A 27,383-nucleotide genomic window follows, 5' to 3' on the forward strand; every position below is an offset into this window, starting at 1 on the left:
GCACTTTATACTTGAACTGGTTGACTGTCATAAGATACCTTTATAATCATGTCATGAGTATAAAGAAGATTGTACACATGTTTATATACATGTGAAATAGTTTGAGATGTCTTTGTTATGGCAACTTAATATCATGTCATGTCATTAACATGAATGTCATTAGACCATTATAATTGTGACATGGCTATATTTCTGATAATTGTTTTTCTTCACAGTTGAACTAAATGAATTTGGCATTAAAAAATCTCAATGAAAGCATCAATACTTCAATACATCAATATGCATTTTTTATAAAATGTAATTGTTATAAAAAATTGTTTTATAAAAAATAATTATAAAATATATGACCCAATTACAATTGCCTTATGACAAGGATGTTTATGACAGATTTATGACAAGTTGTCTTGATTATTATGTTTTAGTTATGGGCAGATTAGATTGTCATAACACAGACATCTCAAACAATGTCTTCTTTGGTTTTTAAATAATATAACTAAGATAATGACAATTAAGCACAGTTGCATAAAATGTGTCATTTCATTATTATACTATATTAGGTTTTCATGACAGTCTTATGCGGTTTTATAAGAATTAGTTACAAATATGTCTAAACAGTTATGAGATATTTTGCTAATTCACATTGCAGTTAAATCATATAATTATTATATAATAATCATTTTCAAGTAATTTAATAATAATAGTGTTATTTTAATGGAAGCAGCCATTAGGACTTTAACATTAGTCGTATTTTGTGTTAACATTAATGCGCTAATAAGTTGTAAGTGTAATAATTAGTCTGACAAAGATCAGATTTAATAACAACAAGAGCTGTGAGCTCCAGGGCTAATATAACAACGCAAGTGGCCTTCGCTCCCATAATTATTACCATCCCAGGGGTGTTTTGAACATTAATCCAAATAGCAACACAATTGTAAACCATTATCTTAATGACAAATAACGAAATGAGGCCTGTTATAAATCATTATACTTTTATTTTTTAAGCTCAGATGCTGATTATACTATAATACTTTAGAAATGAAGCGGAAATGGATGTTCAGACAGGGATAATGAATGGCTCACTTGACAAAAGACAGTCCTGGATGGCCTTAGGTGTCTTTGTGTATTATATATATATATATATATATATATATATATATATATATATATATATATATATATATATATATATATATATATATATATATATATATACACACACACACGCACGCACGCACGCGCACACACACACACACACACACACACATATACTGTATATATATATATATATATATATATATATATATATATATATATATATATATATATATATATATATATATATATATGTATATATATATATATATATATATATATATATATATATATATATATAGTTTAAGTTAAAAAAAATTCTTTTCAAATTTTTTTTCTTTTTTTTTTTAATAAAGACTTTTTCTTTGTCTTTGCCATGATGGCAGTACATAATATTTGTCTAGATATTTTGCAAGATACTGTACAAGTATTGAGCTTAAATATTTACTAGGATAACTAGGAAAGTTAATGGAGCTCATTAGACAATGGTGGTTTATTCTGTAGCCAACACTAAGAAACTCTTAAAGTGACTTGTAATATTGACTTTAAAATTGTTTAAAAAACGTAAAAAAAACTTTATTTCTGCCAAAAAAAACAAAAACAAAACAAAACAAAACAAAAAAACAAACAAACAAACAAAAAAACAAAAACAAAACAAAACAAGACTTTCTTGAGAAGAAAGAATAAAAACACTACATTTAGGCATTACAACATTTAGCTTATTTTAGAGAATAGATATTTTCTTCAGTATGAAAATGGATGCTTGTACTGTAATAATAATAATTATAAAATAAAAAAAATATTAATATTAAAAACATTAAGTATTGATATAAATTATTTGTTCATTCATTTTCTTTTTGGCTTAGTGCCTTTGTTAATCTGGCGTCGCCACAGCGGAATCAACCGCCAACTTATCGCTGCAACCCATCTCTGGGAAACATCCACACCTCATTCACATCCATACACTACGGACAATTTAGCCTACCCAATTCACCTGTTGGGGAAACCCGGCGGAATCCCACTCGAATGCAGGGAGAACATGCCAACTCCACACTGAAATGCCATACAACCCAGCCAAGACTCGAACCAGCAACCTTCTTGCTGTGAAGCGACAGCCCTACCTACTGCGCCACTGCGTTGCCTAATATAAATTATATTATGACCATTTTTTTAAAATAAATTAATTTATTTTTTAATAGATTTTTCCCCCAAGTTTTAGCAAAACATTGTACAATCACAGTTGTATTTTTTTCCATAATAACCCTTGTCACCAAGATAAATTAACTTCAGTTAAATTCAAATAAATTCAAATAAAATTACAACAGAGAAAAAGAAAATTAACAGTTTTGTGTACATTTGAAATAAGACAATATCAATTGTAAAAATAATTCAAATAAATAAATACCTACATGATAATAAAAATCAGTAATCTGACATCTTTATAATGGTCTTCTACATACATTTTTCGAGTCAAACAATTAGTGATCACATTTAAACCCATTTACACAAGTTAGGTTGCCATGTCTCATAACATTTTTGGACAAATCCCTTCATTAAATATTTAATTTTCTCTAATTTCAAATATAAAACCAGATCGCACATCCACATTGAATCTTTAGGTGGGGCTGCCGATATCCACTCAAGTAATATTCTTGTCCTTGATAATAAAGTAGCGAAGTAGGTCAAAATGAGTTAGTAGTGTAGCGATAAAGTAAAAGTAGCGATAACATTTTTTCCTTTATTTGTCAATGATGTTTTGTGTTTAGGTACACCGAATATACAGTTGAAGTCAGAATTATTAGCCCCCTTTAGGATTTTTTTCTTTTTTAAATATTTCACAAACCTGGAAATTTTCACAGTATGTCTAATAATATTTTTTTCTTCTAAAGAAAGTTTTATTAGTTTTATTTCGACTACAATAAAAGCAGTTATTAATTAAAGTAAAAAATAAAACATTTTAAATCAAAATTATTAGCCCCTTTAAGCTATATTTGTTTTCGATAGTCTACAGAACAAACCACCATTATACAAAAAGTTGCCTAATTACTCTAACCTGCCTAGTTAATCTTATTAACCAATTTAAGCCTTTAAATGTCACTTTAAGCTGTATAGAAGTGTCTTGAAAAACATCTAGTAAATTATTATTTACTATCATCCTGGCACAGATAAAATAAATCAGCTATTAGAAATGAGTTATTAAAAGTTTTATGTTCAGAAACGTGTTGAAAAAAATCTCTCGGTTAAACAGAAATTTGGGGAAAATAAACAGAGGGGTGAATAATTCGTGGGGTTAATATTTCTGACTTCAACTGTCACTGTTTCCACATTAGGTTTTTTATGTATTTATTTTATGAACCTGGGATATCTGATGTCTTTGCTCCTTGACTTCTGCTAAGGTCAATATTATTAGTAAGCTATACTGTCAACAAGGCAAAGACAAAATAACAAAATAAGTTAGTACTTATAACTTAGTTTTTAAATCTTTAATGTTTAAAAATCTGTTGAAATATATTTTTCTTATCAAACATTCATTCATTCATCTTCTTTTTGGCTTAGTCCCTTTATTAATCTGGGGTTGCCACAATGGAATGATCCGCCAACTTATTCAGCACATTTTCACGCAGCTGATGCCCTTCCTGCCACAACCCATCTTTGGGAAATCTCCATCAAACAGCACCTGAAAAAGAATGAACATTTCATTTCATAGGGCTAAAATGCATGCAAAATATATTTATATACCATGCAAAAAATGCTTTTCTTACTTACAGTTTGGGGCGAGGCAGTGGCGCAGTAGGTAGTGCTGTCGCCTCATAGCAAGAAGGTCGCTGGGTTGCTGGTTTGAACTTCGGCTCAGTTGGCATTTCTGTGTGGAGTTTGCATGTTCTCCCTGCCTTTGCGTGGGTTTCCTCCGGGTGCTCCAGTTTCCCCCACAGTCCAAAGACATGCAGTACAGGTTAATTGGGTAGGCTAAATTTTCCGTAGTGAATGTGTGTGTGTGTGTGTATATTTCCCAGAGATGGGTTGCGGCTGGAAGGGCATTCGCGGCATAAAAACTTGCTGGATAAGGTGGCGGTTCACTCCGCTGTGGCGACCCCGGATTAATAAAGGGACTAAGCCGACAAGAAAATGAATAAATAAACTTACAATTTGTGACTTGTTTCGAGACCAAATGTCTAAAAAATTCTTAAATTAAAAAACATTTTATAAACGAACAAAAAAAATGTATGGTCCAAATTATGAAAAAACAAAAATAATCAAAAGCAAGCGAGAAGGGTTAAGCAAGACATTCTTATTTCAAAGTGAAAATAAGTGTATTTGACTTGCCCCACTGACAGATTCATTTGCTTGTTTTAGGGAAAAAAATAAGGAAAAACTGTCAGAAAGGAAAGTATTTATTTTACAGTGTATATAGAAAATGCACACATCTCCTAAGGTGTTCTGTAGACCCATTCCGAGGTATTGAGCAGTAGAGTTAATGTCATGATGTCAGAGAGTGAGTTATCTGTTCTCAGTCATGAACTCTGTGCGCTCCTGTGAGTGTGAAAATTCATTCAGGTTATTTATACGACTCTGGCTCTGTCCTAAAAATAAACTTAAACAAAAGCATAACTGACAACTCCACCACTTTGGCTGACACTTCATGAGACAAGCAGTTTTCCACTGCCTCTGATGCTGAATGTACACAGTTTTCCATAAACGCTTCTCCATGTCTCTCCTGAATTTGTGATGCGTGTATGACTTTGTCAGGGTCTGTGTGTGAGTGTGTATGGATCAGTTCTCCCTCTGCGTGTGTTTGTGTATTTGTTGGCTCGTCTCCATGGAATTCTGGCCGAGTTGCTCAAACATGCTGATATATCTAGATATGGGAAAGAAAGTCTTCAACTCATTCCCACAATCCTCCGGAACAGACGTGATGTCATAGTTGTAGTTCCAGCTGAAGCGGGAGTCAAAGGTCTACTGTAGACTGGGTTTACTGTATCTGTGGAAGCACGCAAGAAAGGATTGGAAAATAGTAAGGGATGAAAGAGTGAGTGAGAGAGAAAAAGAGCGAGAGTAATTTTACAATTACTTTAACAAACAATTATGTAATAATTGATTTTCAAATCAAATCAACTGTCAATGCTACTTTTTATTAAGAACAAAGCACAGCACCATTTGATCTCAAAGACATTAATAGCTTTCATCATCGTTTTGTAATAAATAAAATTAACAATAATTTTTTTATGCGGAGATTAACGTTTTTTTTTTTTTACTAATACTTTTCTATTCCATTTATTTTATCAAAAGCTTAGAATCACCAAAAGTCAACACTTAATAGAACATTTTATTGCATCAGCAGAGCTCAGCAAAAGCCCCGTGATTCCGCCATTTTGGCGTGAACGTGATCAGCCATCCATTGGATCTTATTGCTGTGGTGATGGTAAGCAGCTGCTTTGTTTTTTATTTATTTATTTAAAAAGCACATTAAAGCTGAGATACATCCTGAAAGATGACAATACAACATTTACTATCAAAAGACTGGTGATCATCAGCACTTGTAATAGTCTTTTTACAGACTTCATGTTTATATTTTAACCATATATATATATATATATAAATTACATTAAATGGCATAATATAAATGAATACTGACATGTTAAATTAAATTAACATGACTTTCAAAATGGGATGTTTATAACAAACTGACAGTACACTTTTTGTTGCAGTATTAATTTTTTTCCCCCAGTGTTGTTAAGAAAGACTAATACAGCTTTTATGTAAAAAGCCACTTTCTCCAAAATGATTGAATTCTGACACATAAAATAATCATATATACACACTTACACATCCATGTTAATTTTCATTATTATTATAATTATGCCTTGTGATTTAAATCCAATTGAACATATATGGGGAATTCTGAAGAGACAGTAAGTTGAGCATCTCTTTGTGAAGGTTTAAAAGAGGGGTTATTTTTAAGGAAGCTGTGAAGTCTTGATGCTAACAAACCAGATAAAGTAGTTTTTGATGTGGGGTATACTCTTTTTTGCATCACCTTAATTTAAGTTAAAAAAAATAATAATAATAGTAATTTAAGTAATTTTTTACCTTACTTTCAAGTTAAACAGATTATATTAAACTTAGTCGTCAACATTTTGGTAATAGTTTTTCTTTTTATTGAGATGTTATTTAAAATGTTGCTTTTCAATGGGGCTGTATGAATATATATTATTTAAACTAATATTTAACTCAATATTATAATTCATTCTGTCTAGTGTTAGTTATCGGTGCTGTTGTTCTATTGGAATTTTCATTCCAAAATGGCCGCTGCCTCACTAGCACATCTATAGTGGCTGTTTGTCAAATAGCAACACAGTGTCGCCCCTTGGTGATTCTATGCACTTTGATGATATGACACTTGTATTTCTGTAATTATTTGTATTTAAAGGAGTGGTCCAGAGTGTATTGGTTGTGTTTATAAGATGGAAAGCAACTTGTGCTTATGCTTCATTTGTAAAAAATCACGTTATTTTTTCATATACCTTACTTTAATTATATACAGCTCGTATTATATAACCCTCAAGAGGCTCTGATTGGTCAGCTAAGTAAGGCCGCATTTACACTGCACTGTTGACCCATGTGGCACAGATCGTATATCGCCCATGTACGTGTAAGCAGGAACAAATCACATGGATTCCTATTTACTCAAATCAGATTCAGGCCTTGTTCATACGTGGAAATGTATCCGATATGAATTGGATCTGTGTTCTCTTGTCTGCAGTGTAAGCAGGTTGATCGGATTTTCACCTGTCAATGCGAGTCGCGCGCCATTAAAAGCCATAGCAAATGGCCTCAAGTCAGACACTTTCATTTCAGAACAGACTTTAGCAGAGTCCCAAACCTTAAATCTCATACACGAGGCCTTAAACAGCTTTTATATTGTCATATAGCAAGGTATTTAAGCATGTTAATGAGAGCGAGAGAGCGCAAAGTCCATCACGTAATTAATTTAGACTAATATAAAACTAGTGCAAACATCACATGCATTTATCACGCCACAGACATTACATTAAGATGCCTAAAGGTTTAAAAAAGCCTATATATCAAAAGAAGATGGCCAAATGGTAAACTTTCTGTCATAAACTATAGTAAAACAGCTTGTCAAAAACTGCAAAAAGATACAGGAATAGAGAAAAGAGCACTCTTTAATTATCAGCTGTTAGTCAGCTCTTTTTTTTCCTGATCATTGCGCCATTTCTCTGTGCTGTGTAAATGCAGACGATCGGATACGAGTCACTTTTAAAAGTTGATGTAAGTCATTAAAAAAAAATCGTATACAGTCACAAAATTGGAATTGACCATCAAGATCTGCAGTGTAAATGCATCCATAAAGTGTTGCGAGTCAAAGATCGGCTCCATGTCACCAGGAAAAGTGTCATGCCTCTATTAGCATGCAGTGGGCCTCTGCTGTGTAAATACAGTCGACAAGTTTAGCTGTTAGCCCTATCAGTTTGAGCCTGAATCAGAAAATAAAGAAAATAAAAAGGACACAGCTGAACCTCATACCTGCTCTCTAAAATAAAATTTGACAGGTGTCTTTCAAATATACTCGGAATAAGCATGTGTAAGTAATATGACATTTTCACATATCTTTTGTGAGTTTGTTAGCACAGAAAGCAGCCGCAAGGAGAGAGACAATGCAGTGCTGGTGAAGATTGTGGGTGTTTACAGGGGTTCGATGGATACATATGAATTTGTCCCTTACAAAAACTTACTGCAGTTTTTTTTAAAAAGAATATTGCAGTTTTTAAAGAAATACTGCAGTTTTAATTAACTTCTGAATAGTGCAGTTTTTTTGACACGAAAAAAAAAACTGTTATTTAAATATATTGTAGTATTACTGCAATACAACTGAAGTGCTGCAGTACATCTACTACAATACAACTGAAGTACTACTACCGTACAAATGCAGTACAACTACTCCAACAGTACTGAAGTACTACAACTACTATAATGCAGTACTGTTACTGCAATACAACTGAAGTACTTCTACAATACAACTGCAGTACAACTAGTACTTTTCCTGCTCGGTGGACAATGGTTTCCAAATGAGGTTTCAGTACTTAAAGAGCCCATATTATACATGAAATAGGGTCATATCTTGGTTGTAAGGGTCTCCAACAACAGTCTAATATGCATGCAAAGTCAAAAAACACTTTCATGGTCTTATAATCTGCATTTATTTTTACCTAATTATCCCAGCGATTCCTGTATGAATCGTCCAGTGATTCATTTGTTCCCAAACCCCTCCTTAGCGCGAAGCTAATATGCGCTGATTGGACCGATGACAGTCTGTCACGATTGGTCGACTGCCTTCAGTCAGAGAATGAAATGCCCAATAGCTAATCAGCAATATAAAAGTAATCACAGTTCATACGCGCTCCATAGTGTAGGCATGGATTTTAGCTGCCACACACACACACAAACACACACACACCTCTGGACGACAACGCTCCCGCTTCCGCCCGCACCCACCAGGTTTTAGCCTGAACCCGACCGCTCCCGCTTATATTTAGAATTTCTTGTCCCGGTGCCCGAACCGCCCCGTTTTCTGCCCACCGCGCCCGATCCCGCTAAAGAGCGGGGGAGAACATAACCGAAAATCACCCAGCAAAACAGTCCAGAGTCCAGTCTCTCTCTCTCTCTCTCTCTCTCTTATACGCGCGCACTAACACATACACACAAGCGCCAAGCAGACACAGAGGCAGGCAAAGCTCTGTCTCATTCGCATAGCAATATCCACGATATTGCTAGACAGCCCGCTCCCGTCCCAAATTAAACCTGTTACCGACCGCTCCCGCGATTGATTCGGAAATTTATTCCCGTGCCGCAGAAATCTGGCGCGGGGACAGCCGCGGGAATGCAGACCTCTACCATGGAGCTCCGTAAACAAACAGCACGCGTCGCGTTTTTAACGTGACTTTGCACGCGATAAGAGAATATAGCCAGTTAACCTGATACAGTACACTCGGTTACAAGTAACAAATCACAACTAAATACATTTGCAAGCTAGAGTCAACGAGGCAACTTTAATCGCACGTACTTACATTTGAGAAATGGAGGAAGAAACTCATCCTGACGTCCATTAGTAAGTTATTCTTTACTGATCCTTACTTTAAAGAGCCCATATTATGGGTTTTTGAAAATTCCCCTCCATGTAGTGTGTAACACAGCTCTAAGTGAAGTGAAGTATCCAGCTAAGGCTTAAATCTGTAAGAATACAGTGTTTAAAACTGTTGATTCATCTATAAAAGAGTCGATTCATAGTGCTTCAAACGAGTCGCCTTGATACCGACTCATTAGGTGTTTCGCCATGACGTACGAACGAAACAAAGTTTTTCACGTGCACGCGCAAACCCGGGAGATTTCAAACCTGAGGCCCCGCCCTCTGACGCAGTAACCCAGACACACACACACACACACACACCCACAAACACACGCACACAAACATGCCGGTCGATTGAAGTCACATTGCAGATGGATATATTGAGTCTCTACCCAAAGATGAAACCTCAGCATTATAGCCAAGCAGTTGGAAACTACTGGAAACTTCTGGAAGCTACATGCTACAAAGAATACTTCATCTGCGTTTGTTAAAGGAAGGATCAGTAACTTACTGATGGACATCAGGATGGGTTTCTTCCATTTCTCAAGTGTAAGTACGTGCGGTTAAAGTTGTTGCCTCGTTGACTCTAGCTTGCAAATGTATTTAGTTGTGATTTGTTACTTGTAACCGAGTGTACTGTATCAGGTTAACTGGCTATATTCTCTTATCGCGTGCAAAGTCACGTTAAAAACGCGACGCGTGCTGCTTTGTTTATGGAGCTCCGTGGTAACGTTAGAGGTGTGCATACCCGCGGCTGTCCCCGCGCCAGATTTCTGCGGCGCGGGAATAAATTTCCGAATAAATCGCCGGAGCGGTCGGTAACGGGTTTGATTTGGGACGGGAGCGGGCTGCCTGAGAAAGAGAAAGATGTGTCTGCTTGGTGCTTGTGTGTTAGTGCGCACGCGCGCGTATGAGAGAGAGAGAGAGAGAGAGAGAGAGAGAGAGCGAGCGAGCGCTTTATGCTTGGTGCTGTGTGTGTGTTTATACAGATTTTCGGTTTTGTTCTCCCCCGCTCTTTAGCGGGATCGGGCACGGCGGGCAGAATACGGGGCGGGTTCTAAGGCTAAAACCTGGCGGGTGCGGGAGGAAGCGGGAGCGTTCTCGTCCGGAGGTGTGTGTGTGTGTTTGTGTGTGTGTGGCAGCTAAAATCCACGCCTACACTATCTAGCGTGTATGAACTGTGATTACTTTTTAAATTGCTGATTAGCTATTGGCCATTTCACTCTCTGACTGAAGGCAGTCGACCAATCGCGACAGACTGTCATCGGTCCAATCAGCGCAGATTAGCTTCGCGCTAAGGAGGGGTTTGGGAACAAATGAATCACTGGACGATTCATACAGGAGTCGCTGGGATAATTAGGTAAAAATAAATGCAGATTATAAGACCATGAAAGTGTTTTTTGACCTTGCATGCATATTAGACTGTTGTTGGAGACCCTTACAACCAAGATATGACCCTATTTCATGTATAATATGGGCTCTTTAACAAACGCAGATGAAGTATTCTTTGTAGCCTGTAGTTTCCAGAAGTTTCCAACTGCTTGGTTATAATGCTGAGGTTTCATCTCTGGGTAGAGAATCGATAATGTCCATCTGCAGTGTGACTTCAATCGACCGGCATGTTTGTGTGCGTGTGTTTGTGGGTGTGCGTGTGTTTGTGGGTGTGTCTGGGTTTCTGCGTCAGAGGGCGGGGCCTCAGGTTTAAATCTCCCGGGTTTGCGCGTGCACGTGAATAACTTGGTTTCGTTCGTACGTCATGGCGAAACACCTAATGAATCGGTATCAAGGCGACTCGTTTGAAGCACTATGAGTCGACTCTTTTTTAGATGAATCAACCGTTTTAAACACTGTATTCTTACAGATTTAAGCCTTAGCTGGATACTTCACTTCAACTAGAGCTGTGTTACACACTACATGGAGGGGAATTTTCAAAAACCCATAATATGGGCTCTTTAAGTTGTATTGTTGAAGTAGCCTACTACCACAATATATTGTATTGTACCTTTCAGAAGTATAACTAACTACAGAAATACATCTACAATACTGCAATATATGATAAAACTGTAATACTTATGTACCTAAGTGCAATAAATTATATAACATATCACTATATTGCCCCCCTTAGTTTATTTAATGTTACTTCAGTTGCACCGCAGATTTTACTGCTGTTTTACTTGTGTTTATACCTCATTAAACTACAAAACTACAGTTCAGTTCTTAGACTATAGACTATTAGACTATAGCTGCACAAGTGCAGTAAAGACAGAGTTTAGTGTACTTGTTTTTATTCCAGTTTACTCCAACTTATACTGCAGTTGAACTTATTTGTACTGTACTTGAACTGTGTTTATTTTTCATTGTATTGCAGTTTTGCAATTGTACTTAAATTTGCTGAAGTTATACTTCGAAAAACTGCTTCTTGTACTGCAATTATTTTTTACAATTATTTTTGGTGAGGGGTAGCTAAATTGTTAGCGGTGTCAAACAGCATTTCATTTTTTACATGATTATTTATGTCATTGCTACACTACGGATTACACTAGAAACTATTCATGTAATGGATAAATTTTAACAGCTAAATACACTTACAGGTTGTAAATCACAATCTACAGCTTCTTCTTTTATGGTTGGGTCTGCTCCTTCTTTGAGGAGTTTTAGTCGAATCCAGCACTGAACTGGGAGAGATTCTGGAAGCTATACTTTGTCAAATGGTAGCTATATCTTTTTTTTTTTTTAATTCTCTGGAACATAATTAAAATGAAATTGTAAGCACTTCTCTCTTTGTGTCATGTCCTTTGGAAGCCCAAATACAGAAACAGAACAAGCTCTGTGGAAGTAGCAGCGTTTGGACGGTATTTTACCTTTTCTGCTATAACATTACAGCATTACAGCATCACTGGCCATGCCATTTCCCTGCGCAGGGGGTATGTGTGTGGTGAATGCACATAACCTAAAGTGTTTTTGATCTCACTAATCCCGATGTATTTTTCCGTTGTCCCTAAACTTTGTTCGCTGTAGGCTTTGCTAAGCTAACTCGTAGTAGACCACCCCTTTCAAACATTGCCTTATTAATAATAAAAACAACAACTTAAGCAAATAAAAAAATGTAAAGATCCAAAAAGTATTTTACAATCCACAAAACAATGAAAAATGGTTTGTCTTTCAAAACAAAAAGGACATTTATCACTCAAACAGAAAATTTGTTTTAGATTTATGGCTACAGCCCCATGTAATAGAAAGAGAAAGAGAGAGAGAGAGAGAGAGAGAGAGAGAGAGAGGGGTGGAGCGACAGAGATGGAATGGTTGGGAGAGCAGGGGGAGGGATGGAGGGAGAGATACAAGCAGGGAAAATGTCCCAGATTCCCATGGTGTTTATTAGAGAGTAAAACTCAGAGTGGATTGACTGCACTCAGATGTGTGACTAACAAGACAGAGAGACCGATTGAGCCAGAAGATTTCAACTAGCTAAACGTGATTCTGGAAAAAAAATAACCTGACTGAAAGAGGACGTCCAGGTTGTTTTGACAGAACGGGAGAACTTTGTTTCCTGAGGGCCTGTTCTGGACAGTGTATGGACGTGACTGGGAGAGATGTACTTGTACAAAGCCACTTGTCCTGATATCCCTACTCCGAAACAGAAGGGTGGACAAAAGGAAAAAGGTTCGAGTCGCTGTGGGAAGCAAAATGCTGGAGGCAAACTCTATCCTCCGCTGGTGTGTCTGCGTTCCAGCTCTCAGGTAGAACTAAAGCACCTGGAGGAGTTTCTCAACGTGCACACACTCTCATTGCAGGATACTGTCCGAGCCAGGACTGGCATGGCCTACAGGTACACACTCAGTAAAGCGCAAAGGGACGTTTGGGTGTCCGTTTGATAACCTTTCCATTCTGTGTGTGTGTTCAGTATTTGAGTTTGTCTGTTGTTTCTTGTCTTCTAAATGGTTCTGAATTTAAAAATCCCTTTGACGGTTGTTATTAAGGAACTTTTCGAAAAACAAAGAAGTTCTGGAGAGTGGGAGGAAAACTCTTGTGACGTGCTGTTCCTCCTTTCGCCCACTTGTGGTTGTATATTTTGTTCTCTTCTGAGTGACGTTAGGAGATATCAAAGGAGGAGGATGTTTCCATTGTTCTCGTTTGTGCTTATTGGTTTGCACGTTTGGTTTTTATTATTTTATTTTTTATTATTATTATCTCCCACAGGGAAATCAGTGAACATTCATTGCCCCAAGTCTAAAGCTCTGATTTCTACTGATAATTGAGTCATTTGCATGTACTTTTTTCAAAGACATTTCTAACCAAAGACTACTAACTCAAATGTTCAAACAAAAGCATTTTTTCTTACGATATGGCAACTTAATATAAACTTCCACTTTTCTGTATATTTTTCTCCATGCACTGGCTGAGTAAAAATAATTGGTCTCTTAACATATGCTGTTTTGTCTAAATAACAGAAATGAAAACACTAAATACTAAAATCCATTACTTAAAAAAAACTAGAAGTAAATACATAAACATCACAACATTTAGCTTATTTTAGATGATTTATAGATTGATATCATTTTTTATATGAAAATGAATATTAATTTAAGAAATCTTAAATTTAATTTAGAAAAAATACCTGAGAATTAACATTCATTTTATTAAGACAATTTAAAATGTTAATTTTATTTTAAATTTATTATTAATATTATTATTATTATTATTATTTTGTTTGTTTGTTTTGAAAGTCTTCAACATGCTCATTCTTAACTTTTAGACTATGTACATTTCTGAAGATCGCAAATTATGCAGCCAAAAGTATGTATGGATTTACATGTACTTTATTTCATCTTTAAAATGAATGCTATGGGATGGTAAACCAGTTCCGTTTAACACTGTTACCAATTTGTCCAGTAGCTTGCCAAGTATGTCGGCAGACTTGAGATGTAAAGAGGAGTTCAGAAAGCAGATAAAAAAAAAAAACTAAAAATTACAAAACTGTGAATAAAACTTAATAAAACAGTATTAAAATCTGGCAAGGGCTTTTCTTTTTCTGGATTGCTTTTTAAAACTGTTGGGTTCAATCTGTGTTTAAAAAAAACACTATTGGTTGGGTTTAGGGGAGGAGGAGTCAGTTGATCGGTCAGTCAGTCAGTGATTTAATCAGACAGTCAACAGTGGCCTCTGGTGGATTTACGCAAAAACAGCAGGCAAAAATAGCACTCTCAAGAGAAACTCTCAAAAACCTTCACGGTAGCCTCTGTTGGATTCACAAAAAAAAAAAAAAAAAAAAAAAACAACAACAATGAGCTCTTTAATCATTTATACAGAGAAGAAAAAGTTAATTAAATTTGATAACTTGAATCAATTTCTTTATAATAGCTATTAATTTGAATAGGCTAAACTTTGCAATTTTTTTCAGGTATACTATTTTTCTATCTTTTGTAAGTAATAATAATAAAATATAATAATAATTATTATTTTTATTATTATAAAAATACATATTACTGACCGTTTCAACTATTTATTTACAATCAAACTGCTCTAGATGAACATATTTAGTACTTTTGGACACTTATAATATTTGGGGTGGGCGGGGGATAAGTACTAAAAACACTAATAGTTTAAAAATAGGCAGGTGATAAGCTACCAATTAATAGTGAGAATCGGTCCCTTTACTAAAGTGTTACAACAGTCTTTTTATGTTAGTTGTGCTGGACTATATATATATATATGCTTCTCAACATATATTGCCTAGTTAGCATATTACATTTTACATTATGATGAATAAATGAATATAAAGTTCCACTTTTATGTAGTTCATTCATTCTCAGAGATAACAAGACGCAATGAATTGTGCAGTGTGGATAGATGTGGTATTGTGCAAATCTCCATGATCAGCTGGTTTTTGCGATGTGCTTAATGAAGTTCAGCTGCTCGTCAAATGTCAGAATGTTCCTGGCCGACTTGAAAGGTATTACAGCGAATTGAACAGCCAATAACAAAGGATTTACACTAGCTTTCACAAGTCTATTTATTTATTAGTGGTTCACTTTGTGGCTGTTATCCTCTGTGGTGTATTTTGGAAAGACTTCCCCATGGGTCATAATGCTAGAAAACCAGTGACATCAAGAGGCATGTGAGTTTTGAACATACAGACAAATGATAAATCCTGGTGGTTTGTACTGGACTTTTAAAAACTGAAGTATGTTATAGGAAGTGGACATATGGCCAGATCTACTGTTAAGTGTAAGACTCTGACATAACAGGGCTGCTCTACTTTCAAATAACATATGGTGTCTTTACAGGGCTGAAGGGCATATTGGTTCAGCAACAGTGTATTGGACTGAACTGTAAACGATTTCGCTTTTTTACTGCATGAAGGTCATTTAGCCTAACAGACTCTCTCTTTAATTTCAAATAAGCTCTCTATGTAAGTATGCATGGATACACACAAAAACACACAGAATCAATGATTAAGTAGATGCAAAAATGTGTATAAATCTAGCATCTAGCATAATAAAATGTGCTTTTTAATCAAAACACAATGTAAGTATTCATGTTGGTTTTATTTAGAAGTTAACACTGAGAGTGTAATGTGGTGTCACCATCAAGTAATAATAATCAGATATTAATAATGAATAATTCATTAATTAAATTCCGCAAAATCTTCCTTAAAATTGCTAAAAATGTAAAATTTGACATGACCATTAAGCAAAAATTGCTTTTACACTATGCAAATGTGTTTGTGTCCACATTTTGAAAAAAATACGTTTATTGGCATTTCTGGAATTTGGTTAATTTTAATGGGATTTGTGGCCTGGCTTGACAGTTTAAGATTGGCCTACTGTAAATCCTTAAGGTCTGAATACTCCAGTCTAACCCAGCATTTTTAGCTGCACAAATATGCAGAAATGTGACTGACAGATACAGTGACAGTGACATAATAGTTATACAAAATCCAGGCTGTTATGGGGTTGCTGGGAGGGGAAGGGGTTGAGGTGGTAGCATTATCTTTGAGTCAAACTGATGTGTCTCAATGAGCTTAAATATGGTAGTCGGTTTGGAAAAGTTGGAGAAATTGATCAGCTGAGTGTAAACTGATAGAGGTGACATTAGTGGTCTGTCTGAAATCAGCTTGAGCTCTGTTACGTCACTCCAGCTAAAAAAATAAAATAAAAAAGTATATATATATATATATATATATATATATATATATATATATATATATATATATACATACTCATCGGACACTTTATTAGGTACACATTACTAGTACCGGGTTGAACCCCCTTTTGCCTTCAGAACTGCCTTAATCCTTTGTGGCTTAGATTCAACAAGGTACTGGAAGTATTGCTCAGAAATTTTGGTTCATACTGACATGATAGCAACATACAGTTGCTGCAGATTTGTCGGCTGAACATGCATGATGCGAATCTCCTGATCCTGCTGAAAGTAGCCATCAGAAGATGGGTACACTGTGGTCATAAAAAGATGGACATGGTCAGCAACCATACTCAGGAAGGCTGTGTTGTTGACACGATGCTCAGCTGGTACTAATGGGCCCAAAGAGTGTCAAGAAAATATCCCCCACACCATTACACCACCACCAGGCATTGATACAAGGCAGGATGTATTGATGCTTTCATGTTGTTGATGTCATCTTTGGTAAGCCTGTGTGAATGGTAGCCTCAGTTTCCTGTCCTTAGCTGACAGGAGAGGTACTCCTGGTGCTGTAGCCCATCCTCCTCATGGTTCGACATGTTGTGTGTTCAGAGATGCTCTTCTGCATACCTTGGTTATAACTAGTAGTTTTTGAGTTAATGTTGCCTTTCTATCAGCTGGAACCAATCTGGCCATTCTCTGTCCTTTGGCATCAACAAGGCTGCTGCTCACTGGATATTTTCTCTTTTTCAGACCACTCTCTGTAAACCCTAGAGATGGTTGTGCGTGAAAATTCCAGTAGATTAGTAGTTTCTGAAGTATTCAGACCAGCCCGTTTGGCACCAACAACCATGCCAAGTTCAAAGTCACTGAAATCACCTTTCTTCCCAATTCTGATGCTCGGTTTAAACTTCAGCAGATTGTCTTGACCTTGTCTACATGCATAAATGAGTTGCCGCCATGTGATCTGTTATATCTTTTTTTAAGCAACAATAATACAATATTATTAATATTATAACTTTTTGTTATAATTATTTTTTAATTAACAATAAATTAAACATTTAACAAAATGTATGTTAGTTTGTTAGAATCGTATACATTTTTTTAAAAATGTAAAAGCATTTATTGTGGATGTTTTATTTTTGTGCATCTTTCTTATGGCATCCAGGCATGTTACCCAGTAAACGGGAGCATTATGGCCTGTCAGTCAGGGATGTGTTGTTATGAATGACTGACCTCAGACCCAAATAAACCCAGTGACATCATCATGTTGCACTGTAGAAATCGCACGTCTGTGCCTGGAAACAGCTCCATTGGGAGGTCACAGTGCACTTGTAGTTTGTTATTTAACTTTGAGGCATCTCAGATCCACAATACTAACAGAAAATGAAATATTTACAATCTCCTGTCGCCAAGTGCAGTGATTTATGCCTCGGTTTAATGCAAAGGCCTGTGGACAAAAACTTTTATACAACATCACCATAACATCTACTTCATGTAACACATTTATGGGCCAGTGCGGCGTAGTTAAATACACTTTTATGGACAAGCAATGCTGGTGATTAATATCTGTTTGTCAGTTGAGGGAATGCTTTACGTAATATTGACTGGAAAGAACTTTGGGGCATAATCTATTTGATCTATTTTCTGTCATCACTTCCTTTCCCCATTTATTTATAATCAGCAGTCTGCTCAGAGCACTTGGTTATAGCTGCAGTTTCTGTCAGATTTTTGATTCTGACAGGTCAATCTACAAGACTTTTATGCTGGAATGTTGTTTGTATTTTTCTATGCTGTGTCACAACATAAGGATGACTTGTCTGATTTTATTTTCATCAACAACAAGCATATACACACGTCTATATACAGTATATGATGAAAATACAAGGTTTTAACAGCACTAATTATTACACTATATCAGTCCCTATAATTTGTTATCGTGAGCAACACATACAAGTAAACTAAAGAAATTGCATCATCCAACCAATTTTCACTCTTTTCCACCATTTTCTATCACCTCTGATAATTGTCTTGGTCTTGCACACTGTAATAGTTGCAGTTTCAAAGACATTACCAGCCCTTCTTATTTGGCATAGATTTGGCATATGTACATATCATGTTCTGGTTATTTTATTAAACAACTATGATCACAGAGAAGCAAGAATCAATCAGTTCGTAGTAAGCTACACTCAAACTCAGTGAATGACGAATGGAGACACATCTGGATGAATTTACAACATCCTAAAAGGCTTACAACTCTATTTTTTGGTCTTTTAAAACAGGCTGCATCACAGGTGTCCCTCACTAATATGAGCTCATTAGCAATGGTATTGGTGCTGCTAGGTGGAATCATGCGATGAATGTAAGTTATGTAGATTTATGGCAATAATAGAAGAATTACCAGTTAGTAAACAATCTGCATGGTTGCAGAACACCAGGAGACAGCCTTTATGTCTAAAAAAATAATTTAAGTATTAGTAACATTTTATAATAACTACACAATATGAATAATTTATTAAGCATCAGCAAATAGTTAATTCATTATTTGTTAAGCATTAACTCTACTTTAATAGACATTAGTAATCAGTTAATACAGCTATTAATGCTGTATTCTTGACTTATTAATGGTTGTGTTTTCATATTTGTTCATGATTTATTTTTCATGACTAAATTGTGTATTGCATTACTTACTAATCAGTTATTTAAGAATAGTTGGTGGTTAAGATAATTCAGAATGGGTAAGTAAATGATTAATAAAGTATTCAAATTAGCATTTATATATCTTATTACTCAGAGATATAATAATAGTTACTTTGTATGTTAATTAATGCTTTATTAACTCAACTTCATCCAGTTTGGTAACCTAATCTAAAATGAGCACTATTTATGATTTGTAAATCCCTTATAAATGACAATTATGGCCTCCCGACCATCTCCATCCACCAAATTAATTTACCTAGGTTTTTATTTATTTTTTTGGCCTAGGGCATTGTCTGCAAAGACCCCTACCTAGCCTTCTAAGCAGTGGTGGAAAGAGTACTGAAAAATCATACTCAAGTAAAAGTACCATTACTTGCCTAAAACTGTAGTGCAAATAAAGTAAAAGTATCTGTTCTAAATATTAACCAAAGTATGAGTATAAAGTAGACCTTTCGAAAGGACTCAAGAGTAGTGAATAGTGAGTATTACGCTTTGAAAAGCTGATGCGTTTATATGTAATTTGCACATGTGTGTGTAAATGTAACATTCTGTAGTGCATTTAATTATTGCTCAGCAGGCACACAACATCATAAGACATTAATATTAGGTTAGATTTAGGTCATGACGTCAGGTTACCAAAATTATGTGTTTGGCCAGCATCTAAGGACAACTTTATTTTGATGTCTAATAACGACGTGAAATGACATTGATATCTGGTCAATTTTGAGCTGTTAGAAAGTGACCAAAATCCAAAGTCAAGTCAACATCTTAAACCAACGTCATATTGACGTCAAATAATGACATTTATTTGTCAGGTATGCAACCAAAATCTAACGTCTGACAGACGTCATAGTGGTAACGCCCACACAACGTCAAGCTGTAATATCATTAGACGTTGATGTTTGGTTGATTTTAGGTTGGATGTTGGACATTGGCCTAACGTTGGTTTCGCTCATGTCTTGAGGTAGTTCATTATGATGCGATTTATCTTCTATGTGAGATTTGATTGAAAAGGAATCACATGAAAAAAATTAAGTAATAACTGCAGGTTTAAGGAAAGTAGTTGAGTAAAAGTACCAATACAATACTAAAAATGTACTCAAGGGAAAGTAAAAGTACACTTTTTTTACAACTACTTAGTAAATTACAATTTCTGAGAAAAACTACTCAATTACAGTAATTTGAGTATTTGTAATTAGTTACTTTACACAACTGCTTCTAAGCTAATAAAAACAACAGACCTCACCCGCCATGCCACCAAAGATGTTGCCATATCTCTCGGTTTTGCCCCTGGACTTTTTTGGGGACTTGTTTAATTAAGTCACTGAGACGTTTGAGTGGGCGAAAAAGAGGTCAAGCTACTAGTTGTGACTTATAGAGTCTCAAAGAGGCCCCGACATCAGTAGAGTTGGGCCTGTGAGAGCAGTGCCTTTTGGCGAAAATTGGGCAGCACTGACTCCTCCCTAGTGCCTTCACATGGTTTTACTGCCAACCCTGACACTGAGTTTGCTTTAGGGCACAGTAGCCCTTGGTGATACATCCTCTCTGCTTCTGCTGTAAGTACTGCAGTGCAAGAGGGCTCCCCCCTCTATGGTGGGTCCAAGAGCAGTTAAGTCAGTGGTTACCTGCTGGTCACCCACTTCAGGTCCCCTGGTTAGCTCCTCTTGATAAACAACTTAAGACATTTCTGGTGCAATGGAACCTCTGCCAAATGTCTCGCAGTAGGTCCTGCTATCTTATCTTATCTATCTATCTATCTATCTATCTATCTATCTATCTATCTATCTATCTATCTATCTATCTATCTATCTATCTATCTATCTATCTATCTATCTATCTATCTATCTATCCATCCATCCATCCATCCATCCATCCATCCATCCATCCATCCATCCATCCATCCATCCATCCATCCATCCATCCATCCATCCATCCATCCATCCATCTATCTATCATCATCTTCTTTCAGCTTAGTCCCTTTATTACAGTTTTTCTCAGTCGCTTTGGTGCGTTTCTCACAACACTAGTACATTTCTGCACAACAATTAATGCATTTCTCAAAACAATTAGTACAAACTGCAAAACCTAGTTAATAACCTGCAAAAGCATGTCACATGCTCAAAATGGATAGTACATTCCTCAAAAGCAAGTATTCATCTCAATCAAAGTGTCAGTATCCTTAAAATGAAAAGTCCTGACACCATTGTTTATGAACAAGATAGTCAAATGGCTTAGTCATATTTTCATTATGACGTTTACTCTGGACATTTTTTCAATGCAAAAAAAAAAAAAAAAAACAATTTTGGTGACACTTCCTGATAATGCTCAAGACAGCACTATATACTATTTGCACAGCCATTTGAAAACTACAGCAAAGTTAGACATCACTGCATTTTAGTGAGCTATCTGAGTACAAGACACTGAATATGTATGTTTCACATGTTTACTGCATTTGCTAGTAGCAATTCTAATTTATTCACTGCATTGCACATAAGAATAAATACACTCTTACTTTCAACAAGCTTAAGCTTTCTTTGGGTAGAGCTGGGCACAACTGTGAACTATATTGCAGAACATACTGGAACTGAACCTACAACACACACAGGTCTGTAAATCATTCATGAAATTGTTCAATTTAGAAGACATTTTCAGAAAAATAAAGATTTTTTTTTAAATAAAATTTGCTAGACAGATTTTGAAAACTAATTCAACATTTTTGTATGTAATGACTCAAGTAATGAAACGAGGACTATTAATTTTATATGGGATGACTATTCAGCATTTACAAGATTATTTAATTTTGACTGACATGACATAAGCAAATGATAATGTTATAAATAGCAGAGAATTGTATGAAAGCAATTGATGCATGTCCGAAAGCATCTGCAATTTGTTGGAATGAGAAATGCATTACCTGTTGTGCAAATATAAATAGTGTTGTGAGAAATGCATCAAAGCGACTGAGAAAAACTGTAGTGAGGTATCAGAGTACAAGACATTGACTATTTATGTTTCACATTTTTACAGCATATGCTCGTTGCAATTCTAATTTATTCACATCATTGTACAAAAGAATAAATACACCCTTATTTACAACAAACATGAACTCCCTTTTTGTAGAGCTGTGCATAACTGTAAACAATATTCCAGTACATATTGGAACTGAACCTACAACATACACAGGTCTGTAAATTATTTATGAAATTGTTTAATTTTTAAGACTTTTCAGGAAATTAAAGATTTAATGTTTTTGTTTTTTTTAATAAAATTTGCTAGACAGATTTTGACAACTAGTTCAACATTTTTGTATGTAATGACTCAAGTAATAAAAATGAGGACTATTGGTTTTATATGGAATGACTATTAAGCATTTACAAGTTTAGTTCATTTAGACTGACATGACATAAGCAAATGATGATGTTATAAACAGCAGAGAGTTGTATGAAAGCAATTGAGGCATGTCCGAAAGCATTTGCAATTAGTTGGAAGGAATAAGAAATTGCTACTATGATGTGCAAAAATTACTAATTGTTTTGAGAAATATTGTGCAAATGTAAATAGTGTTGTGAGAAATGCACCTAAGCGACTGAGAAAAACTGTAATCGGGGGTCGTCACAGCGGAATGAACTGCCAACTTATACAGCAAATGTTTTACGCAGCGGATGCCCTTCCATCTGCAACCCATCTCTAGGAAACATACACACACACACACACACACACACACACACACACACACACACACACACACTATAGAAAATTTAGCCTACCCTATTCACCTGTAATTGGACTGTGGGGGATACCGGAGCACCCAGAGTCCAACCCACGCGAACGCAGGGAGAACATGCAAACTCCTCACAGAAACGCCAACTGAGCCGAGATTCGAACTAGCAACCCAGCGACCTTCTTGCTGTGAGGCGACAGCACTCCCTTCTGCGCTTCTGCGGCGCCCTTATGTGTATATATATATATATATATATATATATATATATATATATATATATATATATATATATATATATATATATATATATATATATATATATATCGAAACCCAAGCAAGAACAGAAGTACACTCACAATTTAGCAAAAGAGCCATAGAACAGGTTTCCCTCTCACAATCGAATCAGGTTTTTACAGCTGTTACTTCTAAGTTCCAAAAAAAGATAGAGGACTATGTCCGATCCTAGATTTAAGACAGTTAAATCGAATGGTCAAAACATTCAGGTTCAAAATGCTGACTCTCACCCTATACCTTCAGAAAATTTACTGAGGTGACTCTAACACCCCTTCATCTGCGGGGGAAACAAATTAAACTCAGTCAAAGAATATGGTGGTTCGTCATCTAGACGCCATTCTCACTAATATTGAAAAGTATGCTAGTACAGTGAGGTCAACCACTTTCTTAGGAGTATTTTGGGGACTCCAAAATGATAAGTGCTTGTTTGTCCCCATCTTGGATTGAAATGTTCCCCTCAGCAGTATTCAAGCAAGTCCAGGCCTTCACTGTGAAACAGTTTCAGAAACTGTTAGGTCTGATGTAGTGGTATTGAGACCACTTAAGTGGTGGCACAAAACCAGGGGGTTTTCCCCAAAAGGGAAGTCTCACTGCAATGCCTTTAAGCCTTGGCAGTGTGAAAGAAATCTCTGGTTCCTGTCCCAGGGCCCAATGTTGAGATAAAGTTGTCAACTTGTCAGTCTGAGGATAGACACTTCTTGCAAACACTGAGGAGTGACCCATGGGTAGACTCAGGGTCAAATTTATGTGTTGAAAGTCGATTTTAACAAAACTTTATTTTAAGAAATTTGCACATACATAAATCAACCATTTCAAATGCATTAATAACAAGTTAATAACTAATAACTAATGTGAGCACTTCACATGCTGCCATAAACGTTTGATTCATATAGGCTTTTGACATTTATATTTACAACTCCAAATATTTCATTACAGAACAAACTCATCCAACAATCAATGTTTTTGTATGTTGGACTGGAGCAAAATGAATGCATGCCTATTTTTCCATTCATCTTGAATACTGGAGTTTTCTTTGTCAATATTTCTTTTCTGCAAACTGACATCCTCACCCATTCAAATGCTCACCGCGGTGAAGAGTGCCACCCGATTACGGCAAATGTCATACGCTGACTGAATGTCATTGTCACTCAGGATCCAGACCAGAGTCTGGGCTTTGAAAAGCCCTGCCATAAAACAATTTATTTTTGGTTGTGAAAAGAATCTTTAAAAATAAAAACTCTCTCTAGAAAGAAGCTTTTAGCAATTTAAAGGGTTCCATGGAATATTAAGTTCTTAATTGAACCATCACTGCCAATAAAGAACCTTCCATTTTTTTGTAAGCCCAGTTCAAACCGCACTGACAAATATCAACAAACGCAGACCATTAATGACAAGTGCTGATTCAACATGTCCAATCTGTTGAAATGAGCTGTTAATGCCAACAGTCACTGACAGTGTCTGATTGTGTCAGTCAATGCATTGCACTTCAGTCACAAGTTTCACCTTTTCTATGACATCATTCACATTGGGAAAGATATACTGTAAAGCAATAATTTTCCCCAAAACAACTTGTAATTTAAACACAAGAATATAGTTCTCATATAATAGTCACATCAGTTACATAATCTGACAAAATGATTATTGTAACAGATAAAAAAAGATGATGAAGATAAAAATATTATGTAGTCTGACTGAAACTTACATAGAATTCTCTACTTCTGGCTGAACTCAAACAGATATAAATGAGCCAGTTTGAAATCACCAAGAAGGTGCCAGTCACTGATCATTTATTCATCCTGGAAAGCTGATAAATGATTGAGGGACGATCACCAGGTGTCCCCATTAAATACTTAATTGCTTTCGCAATTAGATAAGGGATAAACCTGTGACACTGCGTCACTCTTTGCCCCTGTGTGTCATACAGGCCTAAAGGGAGATGCAGGGTCACATAATAGAGCAGTATCAGTCCTGTCACATCCACAAAACACAGATCCAAACACACTACACTAGATCTGACTGATTATTACTGCTTTTCCTGCATTGTTGATCACCGGGATAGCATTTTGCACCCTGGGATCCGAAAAATATGGCGGTTGCTGATTTGTTGGTATTTATACTGTCCTACAAAGGCAAATTGCAGTAACTAAACAAATGCTAAAAAATGGACACATTAAATAAACTGAATTTACAACATACATTTTTATATTAATATTGCACCCTTGCAGTATGAATAAGACAACAATATGGATGATTGGGGAAGCAAGGGGATAACATAAAAAAACTCTCATTTACAGCCCACAAAAAAGTTTAATCTGTAACCTGTAAAAACCTGTAAAAGTTTATAGTATATAAGCATGACATGTTTTGCATGCTATCATTTTGCAATTTGTTTTGTGAAAGGTATCAAGTGCCACACAAACTGAACAGCACAACATACATAGTAGCACATTGCAGTATTTTTTATAATTACTTTTTGTTTTAAATTAAAGTGGTGACCCTTTAGTATAACCCCTAGCTTCCCCAAACAATGTTGTTTCCTTATACCTACATGCACTGTACATACAGTACTATACTATTATTACAACTGCAATAATGTATTTTTGGCCTGCAATCTAAAGTGTTACCTTTTTTTCTTCTTTTTCTTTCTAACCAGAGCACTTTTTAGATCAGTACTACTGTATATCACCTCTAACAAGCATTGATGACATGATTCCTATTTTGTTTGCAATATACTGTATGTGTCTCTAGAACAAATCTTTAACAGTCCCAAACCCTCCTCTCACATCTTCCATTGTCACAGCCAAACGCATGCCATTGGTTTGGCCAGAGGTTTACATTTCGGGCCGCTCAGACAAACAGAGCAACAGGTTTTGTTTGAAACTGAAGGCAGCTCTGCCTCACTGCCCAGACAGTCAATTACTTCACTGGCAGCATCCAAAAGCACCATTTAAGGGAACTGATTCTAAAGTGCCTTGCAAGGCACCATAATGTCACCTCTGATGATCTAAAACAAATTTATCTGAGCTTTAGAGGTTACTCAGTGAATGTTTAATGACTGCTGTAGATTTTTTTCCACCATTAGAAATTGAATAGAGAGTCGCAGTTATTGGATATGAATGTCCCTTAATAGCTTTCTCCGTATAGTTCCATATTATAGTTGCATATTAAAGCAAGATAAATGACATTATCATTTAACAAAACCATTTGTAAATAAAAAAGTATCATGTGATAATAAATCTGCACTAAAGTACATTGTGACCAGCACAGTATGCAATTGCACAAAGCAAATGAACTGCTACTTTTTAGTGAATCATAAATTTACAGCAGTTAAAGTCTGAGTCAACAACAAATGAGTTGTTTGCATATATCCATTCAATGCTTACTGTTTAAAAATGTGATTTGAAATCGATTTTTTTGTAGTTTAAATTTATATTTGATCTGTATTTTTTGGTTCTGGGACTGAGCTGCCTTGCCAAATTAGCATTTGAACAGAAAATGCATATTCTGAAAGATGTAGTGACAGTAAAGACTAGGAATGGCTGCAGAAAAGAATGCTTTGAAATAAATCTATATAGCATTACCGTTTTATTCTAATTTAATCAGTATTTTTAATGACATAGTGAATGAGTGTATGTGTATCTGTTTATGAGTATTTACTCTCACATCCAGGCTGACTGTAGCCTGAGTGAAATGAAGCGACTGATGGATCTTTTATAAATAAATTGATAAGATAGCACTGCCTTTGTTCTATAACAATGCTGACTAGTTGTTATTTAGTAAGTAATGGTGTTGGGGGAATGTCTGCCTCTGATGTGATCATGGCATCGGGTTTTAAACACGATCAATAATGCAACCGTCAGTTTCAGATCACGTAAACCTGGCAGACCAGTCTCTCTATCTTTTCCCTATGACTTTCCTCTCTTACACACACACTCTCTCTCTCTTCTTCTCTGTGACATTATGAGATTAGTTATTTACATAAACTCTGCCACATTAACCCAAGATCAAATGCTCAGACACTGTTATTCAACAGGTGTTGGTTGCATATTTAAGAATTTTTCCATTAAAATATCTCTGGTATTTCACAATCGTATTATTTCTGCAACACTTTGTCTGTTTTGACATTCAAACCTCAGTCAGACAACTGTGTAGTGTGCATGTAAATTATTAAGCAAACAGTCTGATTGTAATTGAGATGTTCACACACCCACATCGGTCTGAATGGGTTCACCTCAGGCAAAAGACAGATTCTGAGACCTGTCTGCAGTGCTTCCTCCACTTGAAAAGTCA

At 35.7% G+C, this 27,383-nt stretch overlaps 1 protein-coding gene across 11 annotated transcripts in view; it reads left to right on the forward strand.

The window, feature by feature from the left end:
- The window catches only part of kcnab1a (potassium voltage-gated channel subfamily A regulatory beta subunit 1a), a 295,083-nt gene that overhangs the window by 48,886 nt on the left and 218,814 nt on the right, over positions 1 to 27,383 (forward strand). For 3 of the 11 annotated variants that reach the window (XR_012393670.1, XM_073929082.1, XM_073929081.1), the window contains exon 1: positions 12,508 to 13,064. The exons of 7 other annotated variants lie outside the window; for them this stretch is intronic. Coding sequence is in view for 3 of the 4 variants with exons in the window: in XM_073929082.1 (XP_073785183.1) it covers positions 12,829 to 13,064 (236 nt within the window). In the remaining variant the exon portion in view is untranslated. Of the gene's footprint in view, positions 1 to 12,507; positions 13,065 to 27,383 lie in introns of those variants that run through there. One more of the 11 variants, XM_073929086.1, reaches the window with a different exon arrangement.

Source organism: Danio rerio, chromosome 18 (genome assembly GCF_049306965.1).
Source record: "Danio rerio strain Tuebingen ecotype United States chromosome 18, GRCz12tu, whole genome shotgun sequence".
NCBI lineage: Eukaryota > Metazoa > Chordata > Actinopteri > Cypriniformes > Danionidae > Danio > Danio rerio.